The sequence below is a fragment of the Erpetoichthys calabaricus genome, chromosome 9, assembly GCF_900747795.2.
Source record: "Erpetoichthys calabaricus chromosome 9, fErpCal1.3, whole genome shotgun sequence".
Classification (NCBI taxonomy): domain Eukaryota; kingdom Metazoa; phylum Chordata; class Cladistia; order Polypteriformes; family Polypteridae; genus Erpetoichthys; species Erpetoichthys calabaricus.
The window spans coordinates 117,549,154-117,569,383 of record NC_041402.2 but is presented as its reverse complement, the minus strand read 5'-3'; the positions used below and the strand labels follow the sequence as shown (position 1 = coordinate 117,569,383).

Genomic DNA, 20,230 nt, shown 5'->3' with positions numbered 1-20,230 from the left:
CGGATTGACACCCTGTAGGTCCCCAAAAAATAGTGTATTGTCTGCTTTTTGGCTTCCCAATGAGAAGCAATCATTAATATTTAGCTTCCCCCAAAAGAGAAAGAAAAGATGAGTGTAGCTAGATTTGAAGGAAGGTATAGCCTCCTGTGATTAGATTAAAGTCCTTGATACAGATCCAGTGCTTGCTTATTGGTACATTATTTTGTCCATCATATCCAGGCAGGTTCAGTTTGTGGTCACAGGCCTAAGATGAATGTCTATTTGGGTACATTTTTTTTTCTGCACGAATCACTGCAAAAAGTGTCTGCTGAATTTTGTTTTGATTTGTTAAATTTGACTTGACTGCATGGAATGTTATCTGTTTCAAAATTAAATCAATATAAATATTAATAAAAAGAAAAAAGTATTAGCTCAATTGTGATTTATACTTTTGTTATCAAATGAAGCACAGGGCTGCCAAAAGTGTTAACATAACCTGCTGTTGAGCCATTCACTATGAAATGCGTATGCAGGAATTTCTGAATCCCTGTTAAATCTAGTGTCTTAACAAGCCTTTTGTGTCACTATGTGCCCGTCAAAATGGGTAATGGCCACTTTGTCCTACATAGCACAGTGAATGTTTTTCTAGACATTGAATATTTAATATACCACATAATGCCTTTCATGATTAGAAGACTATGGTTGCTTAAGAAAATGTAATTGTTAGAAATGTGTCCGGTAAAGGGATTTTCAAAATATTTTTAAGAAAATTAATGAATATTTATAGAATTTGCTATTTTGAACAAGTGTGAGTTTTTGTCTTACATAATTGTTTGTTGGTTTGAAAAGATACTTTAAGGATTGTTTTAATATATTTTAAATGAGCTGTACTGTAGATGTGTAAAACCAATCAATTAGACTGTCTACAGTATTCTTATCCACTGATATTCGAGTAGAGCATCTCTACAAGTTATGCTTTTTAACATATTTACCTCTTCACTTCTCAGTCCAGTTTATTTTCTCAAGGATATGAAGCCTATCCAAACAGCACTGTGGCACAATGAAGAATACATTTCTTTAACATTATCCTGTGTTAATACCATATGCATCTGAATTTACTAATTAGTTATACTATGCAGACTAATAACATAAATAATGGCACACGGTTGCAGGTCAACAGTGTAGGAAAGACTGGGTTTTCTTACTTCTTTCTGTATTTGTATTAATTTTTTATGTAAAAATAAAATTTTGAACTTGTATTTATTTTGTTACAGAGATGATGATGATATCAATGATGTAGCCTTTATGGCTGGAGTTAACCTAAATGAAGAAAATGCTCGCATTTTGGCAACCAACTCTGATTTAGTGGGGACTCAAATCCGATCCTGTAAAGATGAAACTTTTCTTCCTTCTGGTCTCCTACATAAAAGAATCTTAGAGACAGGTAATTCTCAAAATTTTGTTGCTTTCAGATATAGTTGAAAATATCATATACAGCTGTAAATAAAACTTGTACTTTATATTATACTTAAAATTCAGCATATCTCATATGCATATAAACAACTAACGTTAGTTTTGTGTCTTTTTTTACATGAATTTTTACACTTATTGTACACTTATTTGTAAATTGTCATTCAAACAAGGTACCCTAGGTTCTTGTCTATAAGCCGGACTCATGTATAAGCCGGAGACCAAAAATCATACGAATTTTTAAATAAAATCGTATCATAGATAAGCCGGACTCATGGATAAGCCGAACCTACTATAACCTATAACTAATAGAAGGGGAGGGAGGTCAGTGGTCTCACTCGCACCCATTTAATTTCTTTAAGGGGGGAGAGAGTGTGAGATATTGGCGTCTCTCTCACTCCCCGCATGGCGCGGTTGGAGCGGCCAGAGCGCGTTCTTTCTGCTCTGGGCGTCGCCTAGTCAACACGCTCGTGTAGCGGTCATTTAAATTGTGATTTTATATGTAAGCATATTTAAATATATATCGCGGATTTTTTGCGGTTCGCGGATTTCTGCGGACAATGGGTCTTTTAATTTCTGGTACATGCTTCCTCAGTTGGTTTTGCCCAGTTGATTTCATACAAGGGACGCTATTGGCAGATGGCTGAGAAGCTACCCAACTTACTTTTCTCTGTCTCTCTTGCGCTGACTATCTGTGATCCTGACATATGGGGATTGAGCAGGGGGGCTGTTTGCACACCTAGACGATACGGACGCTCGTCTAAAAATGCTGAAAGATTATCTTCACGTTGCTATCTTTTGTAAAGCTGATTCCTGAAAAGACATGCTGCACAGTGCTTCGCATACTTAAAAGCTCGAAGGGCACGTATTGATTTTTGACTGAAAAACAAACTCTGTCTCTCTCTCTCTTCCTGCTCCTGACGGAGGGGGTGTGAGCTGCCGCCTTCAACAGCTTTGTGCCGCGGTGCTTCGCATACTTAAAAGCCAAACAGACATTGATTTGTTTGCTTCACTCCTTTGAAGAGGAAGATATGTTTGCATTCTTTTAATTGTGAGACGGAACTGTCATCTCTGTCTTGTCATGGAGCACAGTTTAAACTTTTGAAAAGAGACAAATGTTTGTTTGCAGTGTTTGAATAACGTTCCTGTCTCTCTACAACCTCCTGTGTTTCTGCGCAAATCTGTGACCCAAGCATGACAATATAAAAATAACCATATAAACATATGGTTTCTACTTCGCGGATTTTCCTATTTCGCGGGTGGCTCTGGAACGCAACCCCCGCGATGGATGTATAAGCCGGACTTATGTATAAGCCGATATTCTATTTTTTCATTTTCACAACTTTTTTCCTTAGATAAGCCGCGGCTTATAGACAAGAACTTAGGGTAATAATTTTTTAAGTGTATATTTCTAAGACATTCTTGTATTCTGTGTGTTAGAAAGCTAGTATTTGTAAGATCTTATTTCAATTTTAATTTCCTTGGTTAATGCAAGTGTCCATACTACATCAACAAATTCAACTATTATGGAGGTTTAGTGGAGTCAGCTGTGTTAATCTCATAATTTCACTCCTGTTCAAACATATTATTTTGACTTTTTTAATGTCCATGCTTTAAATTTTGCATGCTTAAGAGTTCTTTCTCCTAATATAATGAATTCTTCAGTGGCTTCACTGAATTCACAAAACCCCAGGCTGTAACATAAATTGTTTATAACACTGTCTTTGAAGGTTTGCCGTCATTTTGTCCTATTTAATAAAGAGGGATATTCTGAAAGGGTTTTTTAAGAGTAAGTATAGACATATGCCTTCATTTGTATTTCTCCAAATGTACAGTATAACAAACCTTTGTAAGTGTAACTTTTTCTCTTACTGCACTTTTTTCTTTTTTTTCTGCAAAGTGATTGCCAAAACCAGGATATACATTGCAGTCTTCTGTTGTTATAATTATATTTGTATTTATAGTCATCACTAGTGATTTTACTGACAGCTCAAATATATTTGGTGGGGTGGAGTGGTGGCTCTGAAGCTAGGGATCTGCACTGGCAATCGGAAGGTTGCCGGTTCAGATCCCGTAAACACCAAAAGTGACTCTACTTCGTTGGGCCCTTCAGCAGGGCCCTTAACCTGCAATTGCTCTGTCCTGGGTATGACATTAATCTGCATCCAGCCCTGAATGTAGGCCCTCCAACCTGTATGGAACAATTTGGGGGTTGGTGGCAGAATTGGCACTCCAGCCACCATAAAAAACCTCACACTGTTTCCATTCCATCTGAACTAGTGTGGTGCTGAGGTGTCACCCGTTGCATGGCTGCACTCGGGTCTTAATCTCGGATCCTGAGTTGGTTTGTCATGTGGTGGGTGTGGCAATGTGCTGTATCCTAACCTCACCTCAAATATGTTTACACTAGTATGTGAGTATGTTTGTTGGCAAACTACCACTTATAATCAAAGGTCTTTGGTAAGCATTGACAACAGAATACTTGAGAGCTTTGAATGCTGCAAGACCTTTTTATTAATACTACGCAGAATATGAAAATGTTGTGAATAATTTTCACTATTATTTTTGTTACTTTACACCTTCAAGCCTCAGATAATTATCAAAGATTTAAACTTTAAAAGATCTGGGTTATATACAGCCAAGTCACCAAATTCCAAAAAGTAATGCACAAAGAATGTCAATGAGATTTACAGTTCTCACATGTGAAAGTATTTCACCTTCTAACTCATGTTCCTAGTGCTAAAGAAAGCTTTTGATTAACACATTTTATATAAGGTATTAAAGTTAAATGTTGCCTACTGGTTCAGTGGTTAGAAGCCTGGTTTCTGCATGTGTGCAGTTTTCCATTTTTCCTGACAAACAGCCATTTACAAGCCCAGAGTTCTGTACACATATACAATTCTATACTTAAAACACAAAATATTTTGCAACAAAACTCAAAAACACCATGCATTTTGTACCTAGAAGTTTATACATAAACACACCCTGATGCATAGCACTGGTTTATTTGATTCCCAGAGGTTACCTAGCAGGAGAGGGCAGAATATGAGTGGATCTTATAAGATCATATGAAACAGAGATGGGGAAAGACATGTGACGCAGGAGGAATCAAGTAATGTTCTTCCAGGCAACAGAACAGACAATACTATAGTTGTCTGGAATGTGTGACCTCATGAATTAAACTGAGGTAGGAGACATGGAAGGTTGGCTGGTGATCAAGGCAAGTCCTATCCAAAAGAAGCAAAAGGTTGTTCCAATCTGGAAGATAAGTGGCACCATATTCTCCTTTTAATAACTGAAACTTGGAGGGTGCAAGTTCCTATCAGCTGATTAGGTGCTAGCTCACTCACCCCTAGTGAAGGAAGTAAACCTGTGGTAACATATTAAGTAAAGCAGCCCAAGAATGCACTTTAATGCCAATAGAAGACACTGGAGTTTAATGGTCATGAGGCCACCAGATAAAACTGTGGCCTGCTTCCCCAGGATTTTTCAAAGCATGTTGGTGACCCTAGTACAGGTTTTAAACCCAAGAGCACTTAGTAGGGAGCTTAGTTGGTTTTAGGGATCACTGACGCAAGGAAGATAGAGAAGTGTGTATGTGTGTGTGAGAGAGACAGAGATACTGCAGAGTCAAAGAGAGAGAGAAGCCCTGAGTTGGGAGATGAAGGAAGTGCTTTAGGGGATACACTGAGAGTTAACACCTATGAATGCAGGTACAGAGAAGCAGCAGGTTAATTGGTTTCCAGTTTTTTATTTTTTGTGTTTCCTTTGTTCATCCTTTCTGGTGTGCTTTGTGTATAATAATAGCATATTTTGGACTTCCTTTCATTTTTTGCTATGGAGAGTTATCTTCAGTACTCTCTAATCTTACGGTGTGCGCTGTGCACTTTTATTTGTCCAAGTTTCTGTTCTTACCAGCTTTGGTTCTTATCCTTGCTATTTCTGAAGAAATATGAATGTACACCTACCAGCAATCACATAGTGTACTTTTTAAAATTTTCTTAAAGGTCTAAGTCAATTAAAATATAGTAATGACACTGTCTCCACAGTGTTTCCCAGTGCTAGCTAACAAAGAGAAAAGTGTTTGGTTACATGTGTGTCTGAGCATGAACACCTCATTTCAGATCCATTTGGAGAGGAAATGTTAGTAGGAGAGCACTACATCACTTGGCTACAGTGTGTTAGCACAGGCTGGCAGAGAACAAGGAGACTTTTGGTCTTCCAAATATTTCCGCAGGGCACATCAGCATTTTTTCTATTCTATTGTAGTTGAGCTTTATATCATTTGTATGTCACTTTGTTTTTTTATTTTATTTATTAATATTTTGAGCAAACGTTATGAGGACTGATAGCTTGGGGCTTGACCATGATTTTTAGAGTAATAAGCTATGGGACAAAAGAATGACAGTAAAACCATAGGCATATAAAGTGGATTGTGAATGGTGCCCTTAACTTTATGTGGATATTAATCTTTTACCTATGCTCTGAGGATGGATTGTCCATTTACGTTTTAGCGTAAATTATTTTGATAATCCACTAACCTGCACAGTGAGTTCTGTTTATGGAGTGTAACAATAAATTCAATTAATGATTGAAATCATATAGAAAAAAATAATTCTTGCTCAGAAGTGTCAACCACATTAATATCTCTGCCCTACTCTGATGGCTGTGACCTTTTGCTCTAGTGTCAAATGTTATGGTTTATTTTTCACAATACGTCCATCATCTTATGGTTTAGTTAACAGCCAACTCTTCAACTCATTGATATTCTTTACATTTTTAAGGAATTCCCTAACCAAAAATGACCAAAAATATTTTTTATGTTAATTACTCCATATACTTTGTCATTTTTTTTGTTTTTATCTTGCAACGTTTTTGTGGAGAAAGTACAGTACAGAAAGATTCTTGATCAGTAAATAAAGGGGAGAGATGATCTTTAGTTTAGCAGCACAGTATTATGGGATAGCGCCTTTTCTGTTTGATATTTCCGAAAGTAAGCATTATTGTTTAATCAAAAAATGCATGCTCTTTGCACATTTTGAGCATATGAATGAATAAATGAACATATGGAATATGCAACATGAGAATTTATTTTCTTTTTTACATGGACATTTTTCACATTGTTTGCTGTTGGCCAGTGTTAGTCACTTTTTTATTATATTTTTATTTTATTAAAATCTTATCTACTTTCCTAACAAAAACTTATACAAACATTATATCCAATTTGCGTTTTTCAGTGCCGCATGAATATACTGTATTTCTCCTCTAATATGTGACTGTTTATTCCTCCTTTCATGAAGTATGACATGTTGTGATATGTGCAAAATATTCTGGCATTACGAGTGACTCTAGCCCATAGAACTGATTTAATCTCTGTATGCAGATTGCTGGCATAACCAAATAATCACCAAATTCCTTCTATATTTCCACTGGTTTCAAGCATTATGTGACTTCTAAATGAATGCATAACCCTTTTTAAACCCATGTCTGTGTGCTATGCTTCCAGAGTGTTGCTTAGCCATGAACTTCTTGAAGATTTTGTTTGGTTCTGAGTCGTTTGAAAAAAGCAAATTATATAGTAAATCCCATTTTAACATCAAGAATACTAAGAGAGCCATTGAGCAAATTGCTCATGCCATTATAATGAAGGATGTGAACATCTTTGAATGATGAAAAGATGTGTACATTGTAAAGTTTGTAATTTTGCTGCTGTTGTGATTTCAATCATGACTTAATTTAGTATTCCATTTTTTTTTTTACATTCTCCCGTGGTGCCATATTATTTTATTATAGGCACCAATATTTCTGTTGCCATTTTCAGGCAAAATGACCGGGAGTGTGCAAAACCTAATATCATTAATGCTAAGGTTAGCATCATAACATTTCATTATTGTCTAAGATTTCAAGTTCTTCCAAAGAAAAGAAAACCTTTCAGGTTAGCATTTTCTGGATGCAAAATTGCTTTTCTCTTCTGGTTCTGGTTACATGTCCCATTTTGGATATGAAATCCTGCATAGTTTACTGACTTCAATTCATGTTCATGTTCTAAGCTTTGTTTAATAATTTCCCAACTTCATTGTTACGACCTTTGGCTTGTGATTTTGGCATAGCAAATTCTCCCGATTCCCTCTTCATTTAAAATTATTTTTACTTATTACTTATGACCTTGAAGTGAGTTGTGAGTCAACTATGTATGCAAAAGTAGCTTGGGTATATATATATAAGATAGGTTATTCAAAATAGGCTTTCTGTATTTACATATTTTTGCTTGTAAACAAGTTGTTGATCGTATTTATCGATTATTCATTGCTCAATAATATGCAAATAGCTTTTTCTAATCAGATAGTGTGTTATTGGCCAGTGAAAGATCAAAACTAAAGCATAGACATTTAGTGATATTTGCCTGAAACATCATCTGTGTTTGGTGGCTGTTTGGGTTATAGAGGAGTATGTTAATATTCAGGAACGGTATTAGAAATCTTACCGACATGTACTGTAAATACAGAATTCTAAGACCAGCTAAAAACATATTTTGAGAGCAGTGCTTCACTGTTTGATGATTCCTAAAATTCATCATTATCTTTAAAGGAAATAAAATTTTAGTCACTACCAATCATAGCTTACTTTTAGGATAGATGAATAGCATTTACATTCCTTTTAGGGTTAAAATTGGAAGTCTTGCTTCAAAAGATTTTATAAACTAATAGAATTTCTGCTAAAGCTCAGTGAACATAGTTTAAACATCTGGCTTGAATGATATGCCACCACACTTCCTTGAGACATAAGCTGATTTTTATATATCTGTATTTAGGCATTTTCAGACTCACTATCCATATTGTGCCCAAGCAAACCAATGTAGAATGATTATCGAACCAGAATTACTTCTTGTGCATATGATGGCATTAAAAAGGCTAGTAACAGTTTTTTATCTCTGACAGTATTTTTCTCTATATATACCCTTAAAAGCAAAGAATTTTCCCTCCTTAACAATGCCTATGAAAAATATGTTACACAAGACACCTAAGTTAGGCTGTTACAGCAGTTATTAACTACTACTCTACCATTAATAAAATTGAACCGCCTAGGTCAGGGGTCTTTACTCATGGTCCTGGAGGGCTGTAGTGGCTGCAGGTTTTCATTCCAGTCAGTTTCCTAATCAGAAGACAGTCTTTGCTGATAACGAAACTTTGCATTTGTTACTATTTTCATTCATCCTAGACAAATTCAATTATATATTGAATTACTTGCATGTTTTTCTTTTCTGAGAACATTATCCAAGTTAGCATGAGAGGTGATGGTTTCTTTGTTATTTGCATTTTGTTATTACCCAGGGCTGGTTAAGAAAATCTGAAACAAAACCTAAATGCAATTTCATAAAACTAAAATAGACAATTATGTGTTCTGAATCATAACAAGTAAGTTTAGTTAATCCCAAAAAACATATTCCATGTTCAACTAAATGGATCATAATTGGTTGAAGTGAATGAAGACCTGTAACCACTGTGGCCCGCTAGGACTGTGAGTAAGGATCCATGCTCTACAGTGATATTAAAATTTGCCTTGGATGAATGAAAGAACTAAAAAGCAATATAGTTAAATTCCAAGTCTCATATGGATGGCACAGTGGTAGGACTGCTGCCTCGCATTAAGGAGATGTGGAGTTTGCATGTTCTCCCCCTTGTCTGTTTGGGTTTCTTCTAGGTGCTCCGGTTTCATCCCACAGTCCATAGATATGCAGGTTAGGTGTATTGGCAATAATAAATTGGCTCTCATGTGTGGTTGGGTTTTGGGGGTGTGTGTGTAGTTTAAATGTGATGGACTGGTTCCATTTCCAGAGCATGTTCCTGCCTTGTACCCTATCCCAGCTGGGATAGGCTCCAGCAGTCCACATGACCCTGCTCAGGACTATGCAGGTTAGAAAATGACTGACTGACCAAGTCTGATTATCTGCAAAGCCTGTGTTCTAATTAGGAAACTGGTTGGAACAAAAACCTACTGCCACTTCCACTTTCCGTGAGTGAATGTCCATGGCCTAGGTGCAACTTATGCAACTCTGATTTGGGCCTTCATTACTTCATAACCAATTAAATACTAAATTTCTTAACAGGTAGGTGTAGGTAGAAAGGCTAGACAAAAAAATAAATAAACGAACAAAGTGTTCATTTTTCATCCATAATTACACTTGTATCATGAAAAAGTCTGTTGATCTACTGTAATTATACTGATTAACAATGCTGATAGGTCAACATTAGGGAATGAGGGAGGAGTACATATGCATTAGTTTTGATATAACGACTCGCCCAAGGGAAGGAGAAAAATATATATCACTGTGGTCTTTGGAAAACTCATAGACCCTTTATGTTGGTCAGTGTTAATAAAATGGAAATGGAAATACTAGAGTAGGTGGAGGATTTGTGTGATGACCAATTAGATACTACATGCTTCATCGTAGAAATATTAAGCCTAGAAATATGCACTTGGTATTATTGTAACACAAGTATACATAACGGAAAGCCAACTTAGATATCTTTAACATCCAGTAGGAGGGATTCAACAGATAAGGTTTTATCGCATTTGTAAAGATGTGTGCCACATGCTACCATAATAACTACCATGCTGTACTACAGGATCCACTTCACTCTGGTCACAGAGTGTTGTCACCTCTGTGCTATACAGGAGAATAGTGCACCATCATCATCAGTATATTCAAAAATAGTTTACTAGTTACTAATTGTGAATTTCCCATTGGGATTAATAAAGTATCTATCTATCTATCTATCTATCTATCTATCTATCTATCTATCTATCTATCTATCTATCTATCTATCTATCTATCTATCTATCTATCTATCTATCTATCTATCTATCTATAGTTTACTGTTACTAGTATACAATACATTACATTAACATTAAAACTCTGTGCTTTCTCATAATGTCTGCATTTTGGATTTCATGTTCCTGTTTATATTTCATATTGCTTTTCTATGTTTTGTAGAGATTGCTGTACTGTAGTGTAATTGAAATTGCCTTGTAATCCTTCTTTTAATGGTTAAAGTTTACACATAAAAAGATTTCAGAATTTGTTACATACTATAAGTTGAATGTGCTTCAAGTGAAGGTTTATCCATCCATTGTCCAACCCGCTGAATCCGAACACAGGGTCACGGGGGTCTGCTGGAGCCAATCCCAGCCAACACAGGGCACAAGGCAGGAACCAATCCCGGGCAGGGTGCCAACCCACCGCAGGACACACACAAACACACCCATACCCCAAGCACACACTAGGGACAATTTAGAATCGCCAATCCACCTAACCTGCATGTATTTGGACTGTGGGAGGAAACCGTAGCGCCCGGAGGAAACCCACGCAGACACGGGGAGAACATGCAAACTCCACGCAGGGAGGACCCGGGAAGTGAACCCAGGTCCCCAGATCTCCCAACTGCGAGGCAGCAGCGCTACCCACTGCGCCACCGTGCCGCCCGTGAAGGTTTTTTTTTACATTAATTTTGTTCATTTTCACTCTGCTTTTCCTGGTAACATTCTAACCTCCACTTTGCCCTAGAAAATTAACATGTTCTTCCTAGCCACCTGAGAGATTTAATCCTCCCAGAATATCCTGAGCGTCATTTGGCTCCCCAGAAAAGCAGTGGTTTACTCCAAGGCCTCCAGTATTGATGAGCTTTTCACCTTATGGAAAATATATTTCTTTACAAAGTGTACTGTACTGAATTATTTCCTGATAGAAAAAAAGAAAGAAAAAAAACAGTTTTCTTTTTTCCTCTCATTTACGTTAGCTAAACGGTATGGGGTTACTGAAGTACCCGCAGAGGCTGTGAACTTCATCTCACATGCAACCCAGGAGCGATTAAGAACAGTTCTGGAAAAAGTGACAGTAATTGCTCAACACCGAATTGAAACTTACAAAGTAAGTGCAGTTTTCCTTATTTGCATAATGAAACATAGTTAATAATAATTGATACACTGGGAAACAAACCAAATTTCCCTGTAATTTTTTGCACTAATTTATAAAACAGAACATTAGCATTAGTAATTGTATATGAAAAAAATTCAGCTGTTATGCGTGTGTATATGTGATGTACATATACATACAGTACACACTCTCATACATACATGTATGTAGGTTATTGTTTTGCAATTTTTTTAATGTTTTACAGATAATGATGGAATTCGGTGAAAGTCTTTGTCATTAATATTGCTGTTGTCTCTCCATATCACTTTGAAGTCCTGTTCTACAATAGTACGACTGTGTTGATTAAAGTGGCAGTTGTTTCATTTGCTCTATCAAGACATCAACAAGAGAATGTGAAGAAATTAGTAACAGGTGTTAAAAAATTGCTGTAATTATTGAATAAGAAATATGAAAGACCTCACTCGCAGCTCTAATAGTGATACGTTATGATAAACTTATGAATTTTCATCCTTAATTTAAATCCCGAGTTTAGTGGCACCTACAGTATATTGTTTATAAATAAAGTGTTTATCCCATGAGTAGTGGCATTTAATGCAAGTTCCTTTTTAGTTTATCACATATGCCACATTATTTTTTTAGTCCCCATGGCTTTGTGAGCTTTTAGTTATGACCTAATATATAAACATATCTAAAGGCTTCACATGTAATAAAACAAAAGAATTACTGCCTATTTGCTCTGATGCTTTTTTTAGCATCACTTATTAGATAGGTCTGTCAAACTCAGTGTTTATAATTATCAAAATCACCAATTTAAATAATATTTTCAGAATTGTTTTATTTTGCTCTTTTTATTTACATTTTATTATTTATGTTGTCCAGTGCTGTTTCCTTAGTAGTTTGATATATTTAAAATGTTTATTTCCAGAATGTATTCTCCTGCTGTTAACTTCAGTGAACATTTATAAAACCTGAAACAGAATCATGTTAACAAACATGTAAAGCAGTTCTGTAACTGAGTTACAGTATCAGCCTAAAATGATTACAACATGCAACTCAGGCCTCTTCTTCAGGCAAGATATATGAAGAAGAAGCCTGAGTAGCCTTGAAAGCTTGCATATTGTAATCTTTTTAGTTAGCCAATAAAGGTGTAATTTTGCTTGACTTCTTGCTACCTCCATAATGGCTGATATGGTAAAACACCCTAGTACTACACCTTAAAATGACAAATAGATAATAGGAACCTTTTCACAAAATCATTGTTATTGAAATGGAAGGCTATAAATTAGATAAATTTGATTATTAAAATCTGTGAAGATTAAAAAAAAATCATATAACAAAAATGTATAATTATTTTCAGCCAAATATGAAGTGTATGTTCAAGGGATTTATTGCAAAGGTAGTTTAATTCCTTTAGTGTATAATTAAACACATCCTTGAAGGGAGTGTACAAAATAGCATGTGTTGTTATTATGAGGTAGACGTTTTCTTGAAAATGTATTATTGAAAATGCAAATATGTAATACATGCTCTTAATAATTCTGCCGCACTTTATGAAAAAAATCTTGTTTATTCATCTGCTCATAACAGGATGATGAATGGTATGAACAAGCTACAGATGTCCGGTCTCAGCTGAAATTCTTTGAACAATTAGAAAGAATAGAAAAGCAGAGAAAAGATGAACAAGAAAGAGAAATTTTATTAAAAGCTGCTAAGGTAAGAGCGTGTTTTATTAATGTTGGTAATTCAATTAAAAAAGATAGGACTGTTTCATGCCTTTAATGAGCAATTATAGATAGCACAAAACTTTCATTTTGTGAATGTCACCATAAGTCTTCATCCTGCAGTGACTTTTATCAACATAAATGCAGACAATAATATCAAAAAATCATTTATTTGATCTAATTCCAAAGGCATTGATGTAGTGACTATACTCATGGTTACAAGAAGTAAACAGTTTAACTTTTGTCAATTACAGCTTACACAGAAGAACCATGAATACAAGCACAATTTGAAATTGCAGATTATTAATGTTTCATTCTTTATATATTCTCTTTCACTTCTAACCAATTGTAATTAATTTTACTCACTGCTGCTTTTTATTAAAAGTATCAAGTGTAACATCATTTTTCATATCTGATGAATATTATTACTTTGTAGTGATCATTTATATAGCCCATGTTGGAAAAAAAAGTGGCCTAGAGTAACTCCTGGGATTTTACCCTAGTATGATTTTATTAATGGAAACTCAGATTTAAATCATTGCATGAATGCATTCAGGACTATGTAGTTTTTCTTAAACAAATGTATATTAGTTTAAATGAACAGTTGACACAACAGACTTTTTAAACCTATGATTTAACACTAGAATCCCTGAAGCCTATGAAAAAACTTGTAATCCCGGGCCACCTTAAATTCCTTTGCACCCCCCGTTAGCGTCTTTTGTTTTGCAAATGTGTCGATCAGCACAAGCAGCAACCAGCCTGCTATCCCATCCTGCCACCGACATAGCTCAAATCGCACAGAAGATTCTCAGAGCTCAAGTCTGCTTTTCTGGGTGTGAGGTGCCTGAAGTTGTATAGGGTAAATAATATATTGTTATTTGCAATACATACATTTCCTGTGTGTTACATGTCTACAACGATCTATGTAAATGTAGGATGACAGGAAATGTGAGGCAGGGGTTGTTGAACACATATCTAAAATAGAAGCATTTTTCATGTTTTAGTAAAAATTGACAAGATGTAGGCATGAAGTGTATAATGTGTGAAGACTGAAGTCCAAATATCACGTAAACACTTTCACAAAAGGTACAAGTATAACAAAACAAGTGCGCTTTTATTCAAGAATATAACCGTAGAAAAAGAAGTTGGCTTAAAGTACAAAGTAGATATGTCCATTTGGTTGGTGCAGAGGTAACAACTGCTGTCTCATAATCAAGAGGTTGTGGGTTTGATTCCCGGGTCCTCCAACATTTACCATTTTCAGTAGTGAGCTACTATTTTTATTACTATTATACAATAAAAACATACATTTGATTTGAATCCGTAACCGCTAGTGTAAATTTATTGTACTTGTTAGCTTTTTTTTTTTTTAATTCAGTTTTATTCTCTGTCACGCTCACGCGTCCCATGATATGACACTGCTAGTTTTCAAATAAAGACATGCTATAATAAAGGTGAACTCAGATGAGGATGAGGGTTCTACATTTAGAGAAGGAGAACAGAAGTCCTCCTCACAATAAACGTCCAGTCACACATAAGAACAACGCAGCTGCACCATGTGCAAAGGCGAAAGATGGCACCGTTTGGATGCAGCAGCAGGTTGGGTGTCATCCTGCCAGTGAATCTGCCACATGCATGTCTTTCAATGAAGCAGCGGGGCAAACTGATCTCGCCATGGTATTGTGCAAACTCCTGTTTGTGATTATGTTTTGTGATGGTCTTTATATAAAAAACATTTATATGTTACTTATATAAAAGCCAGATCGAATGTTGTTAATCTATATTTATATACTTCCAACAGCATTAAGTCACAAGTAGACTGCAGAGCTTCCTATGTTTCGTCGACATAGGCATGCTGACAATGCCACTTCTTATCTTATTTAGGATAAGATCAGTTATGAAAAGTGCAGCAGCAGCTTCCATCTGAAACTATAGACACATCAGTACACGAGCAACTCTCCATACTAGTGTTTAGATCTGGCAGTGCCATGCCGACACTTCAGTACACGAGCAATGGTACCGAAAATGCAGTAAGACTTATTTTTTGGGCACATACACGTCAGCTGGCAGGATGACGCCCAACCTGTTGCTGCATCCAAATGGCCATCTTTTGCTTTTATGCCTGGTGCTGTGTGTGTGTGGACATTTCTTGCAGAGAGGGCTTCTGTTTCTTTCTCAGATGTAGAACCCTCATCCTCATCTGAGTTCATTTCTGTTATATCTTTTTATTTGAAAACAGCAGTGTCAGATTGGGGGGATCATTTAACGTGACTGAGAGAATGAAACAATAAAAAATCAAAAATGCTAACATTTACAAGTACCATACATTTACACTGGCTGTTACAGACTCAAATCAAATGTATTTTTTTTATTCTATAATAGTAACAATATGAACAGCTCACTACTCAAAACGTTAAATCTAGGAAGCGCCCATAATCAAACCCACAACCTCTTGATTATGAGTCAGTAGTTCTTATCACTGCACCACCCAAGCAGTTGTGTCAGCGTCGTACCCTAACCCGATTTCTTTTTCTATGGTTATATTCTTGAATAAAAGCGTACTTGTTTTGTTATATTTGTACCTTTTGTGAAAGTGTTTATTTGATATTTGGACTTCAGTCTTCACACATTATACACTTGATGTCAAAATTTTGTCATTAGTACTATGATATGAAAAAAGTTTCTGTTTTAGGTATATGTTCAACATTTCTTGCCTAGCATTTCATGTCATCCTACATTTACCCAGATCGTTATAGACACAGAACACACATGAAATGCATGTGTTCCAAATAATGATGTATTATTTACCCTATACAACTTCAGGCACCTCACACCCAGATTAACAGACATAAGCTCGGAGAACTTTTTGTTGGACTTGAGCTGCGGCAGTAAGGGGATGGGATAGTAGGCTGCTTATTCTAATCGACACATTCACAAAACAAAAGACGCCAATGAAGAGGTGCAAAGGAATTTAAGGTGGCCAGGGATTACGAGTTTTTTTTTGTAGGCTTCAAGGATTCTAGTGTTAATCATATTAGCACTTCTCTATCTTTTATTTACAAATCACACAGTGCCTCTTTGGTAGTTTCTGCAACTCCTGGGTGATTATTGGCATTTTGTGTTTTGCTTTTTATATATTTAATTTCACCTATACTATACCTAATACACTTCACTCCATCCTTGCCCTTTATTTTACACCTAAAAGATCGAAAGAACCTCTTCTGCTCAGCTTTTGCTTTTTCCATGATATTCCTCTCTAAGTGCATTTTAGCACTTCTAATATCCTTTCTAACTATTGCTCTCATGTAATTATATGTCTGATGGTTAATAATATAATTTACTTTCTTGTACATGTTTTTACAGCTGCTTTTTAATTTGCAGTTTCTTTCTTTCTTGGCTCTTTATTCATCCATTCTGGATTGCCTTAAATTTTAAGTTTATTAATTTAGGAATGCTTTTTTCTTGCATTTATATATATTATTTTATGCTAAGTGCCACTGCCTATGCTGTAAAATAAATACAAAACCCTTTCAGCTGGTTCCAGTTATGAACTCAGCATTGCACCTATGCAGCTGAAAAAGAATGTGGTGGGAGGGGTTTTGAACAAAATAAAAAAAACACGTATAAAACAAATACTGCACTGCCCCTTTGTGGCAGCAAGAAATGTATGTTTAGGAACAAATGCAGCAGAAAGAATTAAATTTGTACACAGATGAAAACAAGCACAAGATCTCCTAATTCACAAAAAAGGGTGACATTGGGTACACATTATGTACATCAGCAAAGTTAGTCTGTTTATTGTTTGTGGAAAATAAATACTCCAATGCAAGTAAACTGCTAAACCTTGTGATTTTGTCCTGTAGAGAAATTGTTCCTAAAACCTATCAGCTGTGTTAAATGTGTTAAATTTAAAATGCCATATTTACTCTGTTTCCATGTGATTATATCTTTAAGTATGTAGTTCAGGGGTTCTGTAAGTCAGTCCTGGATGCCCACTGTGGCTTCAGGTTTCTGTTGCAACCAGATTCATAATCAGTGACAACAACTGATAACACTGATGTCTTTTAATTTGCTTGTATTGTTTTCTCTTGTCTTATTCTACATTCAGAAAAGCACAGAAGCATGATTTTTACATTTATGAAACATTTAGAAATATTTCTATTTTTGCTTTAAATGCTTAACTCTCTTTTGTTCATTTCATTATATTTTGCCCTTTTTCTTTGCAGTTTGCTCCCTTCATTGCATGTTAATAATGACAATTAAAAATGAGCAGAGCAGACACCCTGGCAAACACTGCAACTGCTTTAGCGTCAGACCCACTAATTAGTAAATAATGATTAATTAAATAATTTCTTATTTGCAATGGTGATGGACAGGTTGACAGACGAGATTAGACAGGAGTCCCCATGGACTATGAAGTTTGCTGATGACATTGTGATCTGTAGTGATAGGTAGGGAGCAGGTTGAGGAGACCCTGGAGAGGTGGAGATATGCTTTAGAGAGGAGAGGAATGAAGGTCAGTAGGCACAAGACAAAATACATGTGTGTAAATGAGAGGGAGGTCAGTGGAATGGTGAGGATGCCAGGAGTAGAGTTGGCGAAGGTGGATGAGTTTAAATATTTGGGATCAACAGTACAGAGTAATGGGGATTGTGGAAAAGAGGTGCAAGCACGGTGGAATGGGTGGAGAAGAGTGTCAGGAGTGATTTGTGACAGACAGATATCAGCAAGAGTGAAAGGGAAGGTCTACAGGATGGTAGTGAGACCAGCTATGTTATATGGGTTGGAGACGGTGGCACTGACCAGAAAGCAGGAGACAGAGCTGGAGGTAGCAGAGTTAAAGATGCTAACATTTGCATTGAGTGTGACAAGGATGGATAGGATTAGAAATTAGTACATTAGAGGGTCAGCTCAAGTTGGACAGTTAGGAGACAAAGTCAGAGAGGCGAGATTGCGCTGGTTTGGACATGTGCAGAGGAGAGATGCTGGGTATATTGGGAGAAGGATGCTAAGGATAGAGCTGCCAGGCAAGAGAAAAAGAGGAAGGCCTAAGCAAAGGTTTATGGATGTGGTGAGAGAGGACGTGCAGGTGATAGGTGTAACAGAACAAGATACAGAAGACAGAAAGATATGGAAGAAGATGATCCGCTGTAACTGTTTAGTATATTTTAGTAATTTTTTTTTTAACCAAACTTAGTTTTCTCATTTGTATATTGTTCCCAAAACACAAAATCTGGGACATAACAGTTCACTTAATTAGCCAGGGAATCCAATTAAAAACAAGCTGGCTTTTTGTAAAACACTTTGGCCACAGCATTACTATGTTTGTTTAAATGTGCTATATAAATAAATTGACATTGACATTGACTGAAACAAAAACCTGCAGCCACAGTAGATCCCCAGAACTGAGTTTGAGAACTGCTGGTCTAGTTCAAATATTTTGTACCTTCTGTGACTCTGTTGATAGATTGGCAACACAAAATTAGTGATGTACCTGTAAAATTAATTCTTTGTCGCAACCAGTAATAATAGCTAATTGTTTTCTTCTCAGTTTTATTTGTTTACAGTATATTTTAACTATCCTAATATGTAAAAGCATTAAAGTAAAACTTCTTGCTGTTATGCATACATTTTTTTTATCATATTGAGTACAAAAGATTTGTATGAAATGTAATTGTGAGAATTCATTTATGTCTTGCTAATTATAGTTTGTGTGTGGTACATTAAGAGAATAAATTTTTTAATCTATAAAATAATTTTTTATTTTTTATTTTTAATAAATATGATTATTCACATACAATTTAAATATCCAATTTCTTTTAATGAGAAACTAATGACAAAGTTGAATCACAGCACAAATTTGAGATAATAAAGTATTTTTAGGTCATGTTTGATTTAGTCTAAGTTACAATTTTTTTTTTTGATTCTCTGAAATCTGTTAATTATTATTGGCAGATGGTAATTTAAGAGAAAATCTTGTCTAGTAATATCTGATGTTATTTTTATGAATAATTAGAACTGAATTGATAGCTAAACAAATTATACATGTTAGTACACTATAAAATGAACAATCAAATTGCTTAGCTGTACAAAATATGTTATGATGTCTTTGATTATAATCCTTTACAACCAAGTTATTTACAGCTGAATTTTGAAAAGGCATCTAGAGGTAGGCCTAAAGGCTTGAAATTAAACATCTATGAATTTGAGCATTGCGTCCTTGACACCTTGCGTCCTGTACTTTTTCTTTTTTTTAATAATGGTAACAGATGATCAGGTCCTTAAACCAGCTGTTAACCTGTGTTTTTTCCTTAACTGTGTAGAGTCGCTCAAGGCAAGAAGACCCTGAGCAGGCTAGGCTGAAACAAAAAGCGAAGGAGGTAAGCAATGCGGAGATCATTACGCTTGACATTTCCAGACTCAGTCATTAATTTTTTATGTTTTCTACATATAAAACTGTATTTTAAGTCTAACTTAAAAAAAAAAAAAAAGTTTTACAAATTATTTGTGGTATCGTCTTTGATGTTCCTGTTGTCAGTGCCTTCCTTCTGCTACACTGACTTGTAAAGACTTTTGAAAATAGATTATTTCCATATGGTAGATTTTTTCTTTTTATGACATATTTCTTTCATGGAAAAGTGGTTGAGTATGTTGTAATTTACATGCTGGATAAATATTTTCCTCTTTTCTCGAGCCATGGTTATAAACCTAAATCATTCTAATAATAACAGTTGGTGTGGGGAGGGGGATTTTTATAGCATTACAAAATAGCATTTTATTGCATTAGATAAAATGAATTCAGACAGTGGTTTAACTATTGTCTGTGCTTGGTTTATAATAAATCAGGTGAAACAAGAACTAGTTTTTTGTTGTAAAGAATGACAAGGACATGTTTACATGAGTGAGTTCATTATATAATATTCTAAAAGAACATAACCCCAAACGTTCACAGTGTGGATGGAATAATTAATTTTACTGGCTTTGTTTCTTGAATGACTATTTTTTATGTCATACATTTAAGTTAACTACCCATGCTTGTCATTACTTTAATTGTTCTTAAATTAATGGTCATAAATGCTAAAATCTGACCCAGCAGAATAAGATGCTAGTTATTACCCAACTCTGG

General features: G+C 35.5%; 1 protein-coding gene across 1 annotated transcript in view; it reads left to right on the top strand.

Moving 5' to 3' along the window:
- LOC114657624 (transcription initiation factor TFIID subunit 4-like) overlaps window positions 1-20,230 on the top strand; it is a 458,757-nt gene that overhangs the window by 282,887 nt on the left and 155,640 nt on the right. The window contains exons 9-12 of the mRNA XM_051932232.1: window positions 1,254-1,423; window positions 11,247-11,377; window positions 12,971-13,096; window positions 19,428-19,484. Of these exons, the coding sequence (XP_051788192.1) occupies window positions 1,254-1,423; window positions 11,247-11,377; window positions 12,971-13,096; window positions 19,428-19,484 (484 nt within the window). The remainder of the gene's footprint in view (window positions 1-1,253; window positions 1,424-11,246; window positions 11,378-12,970; window positions 13,097-19,427; window positions 19,485-20,230) is intronic.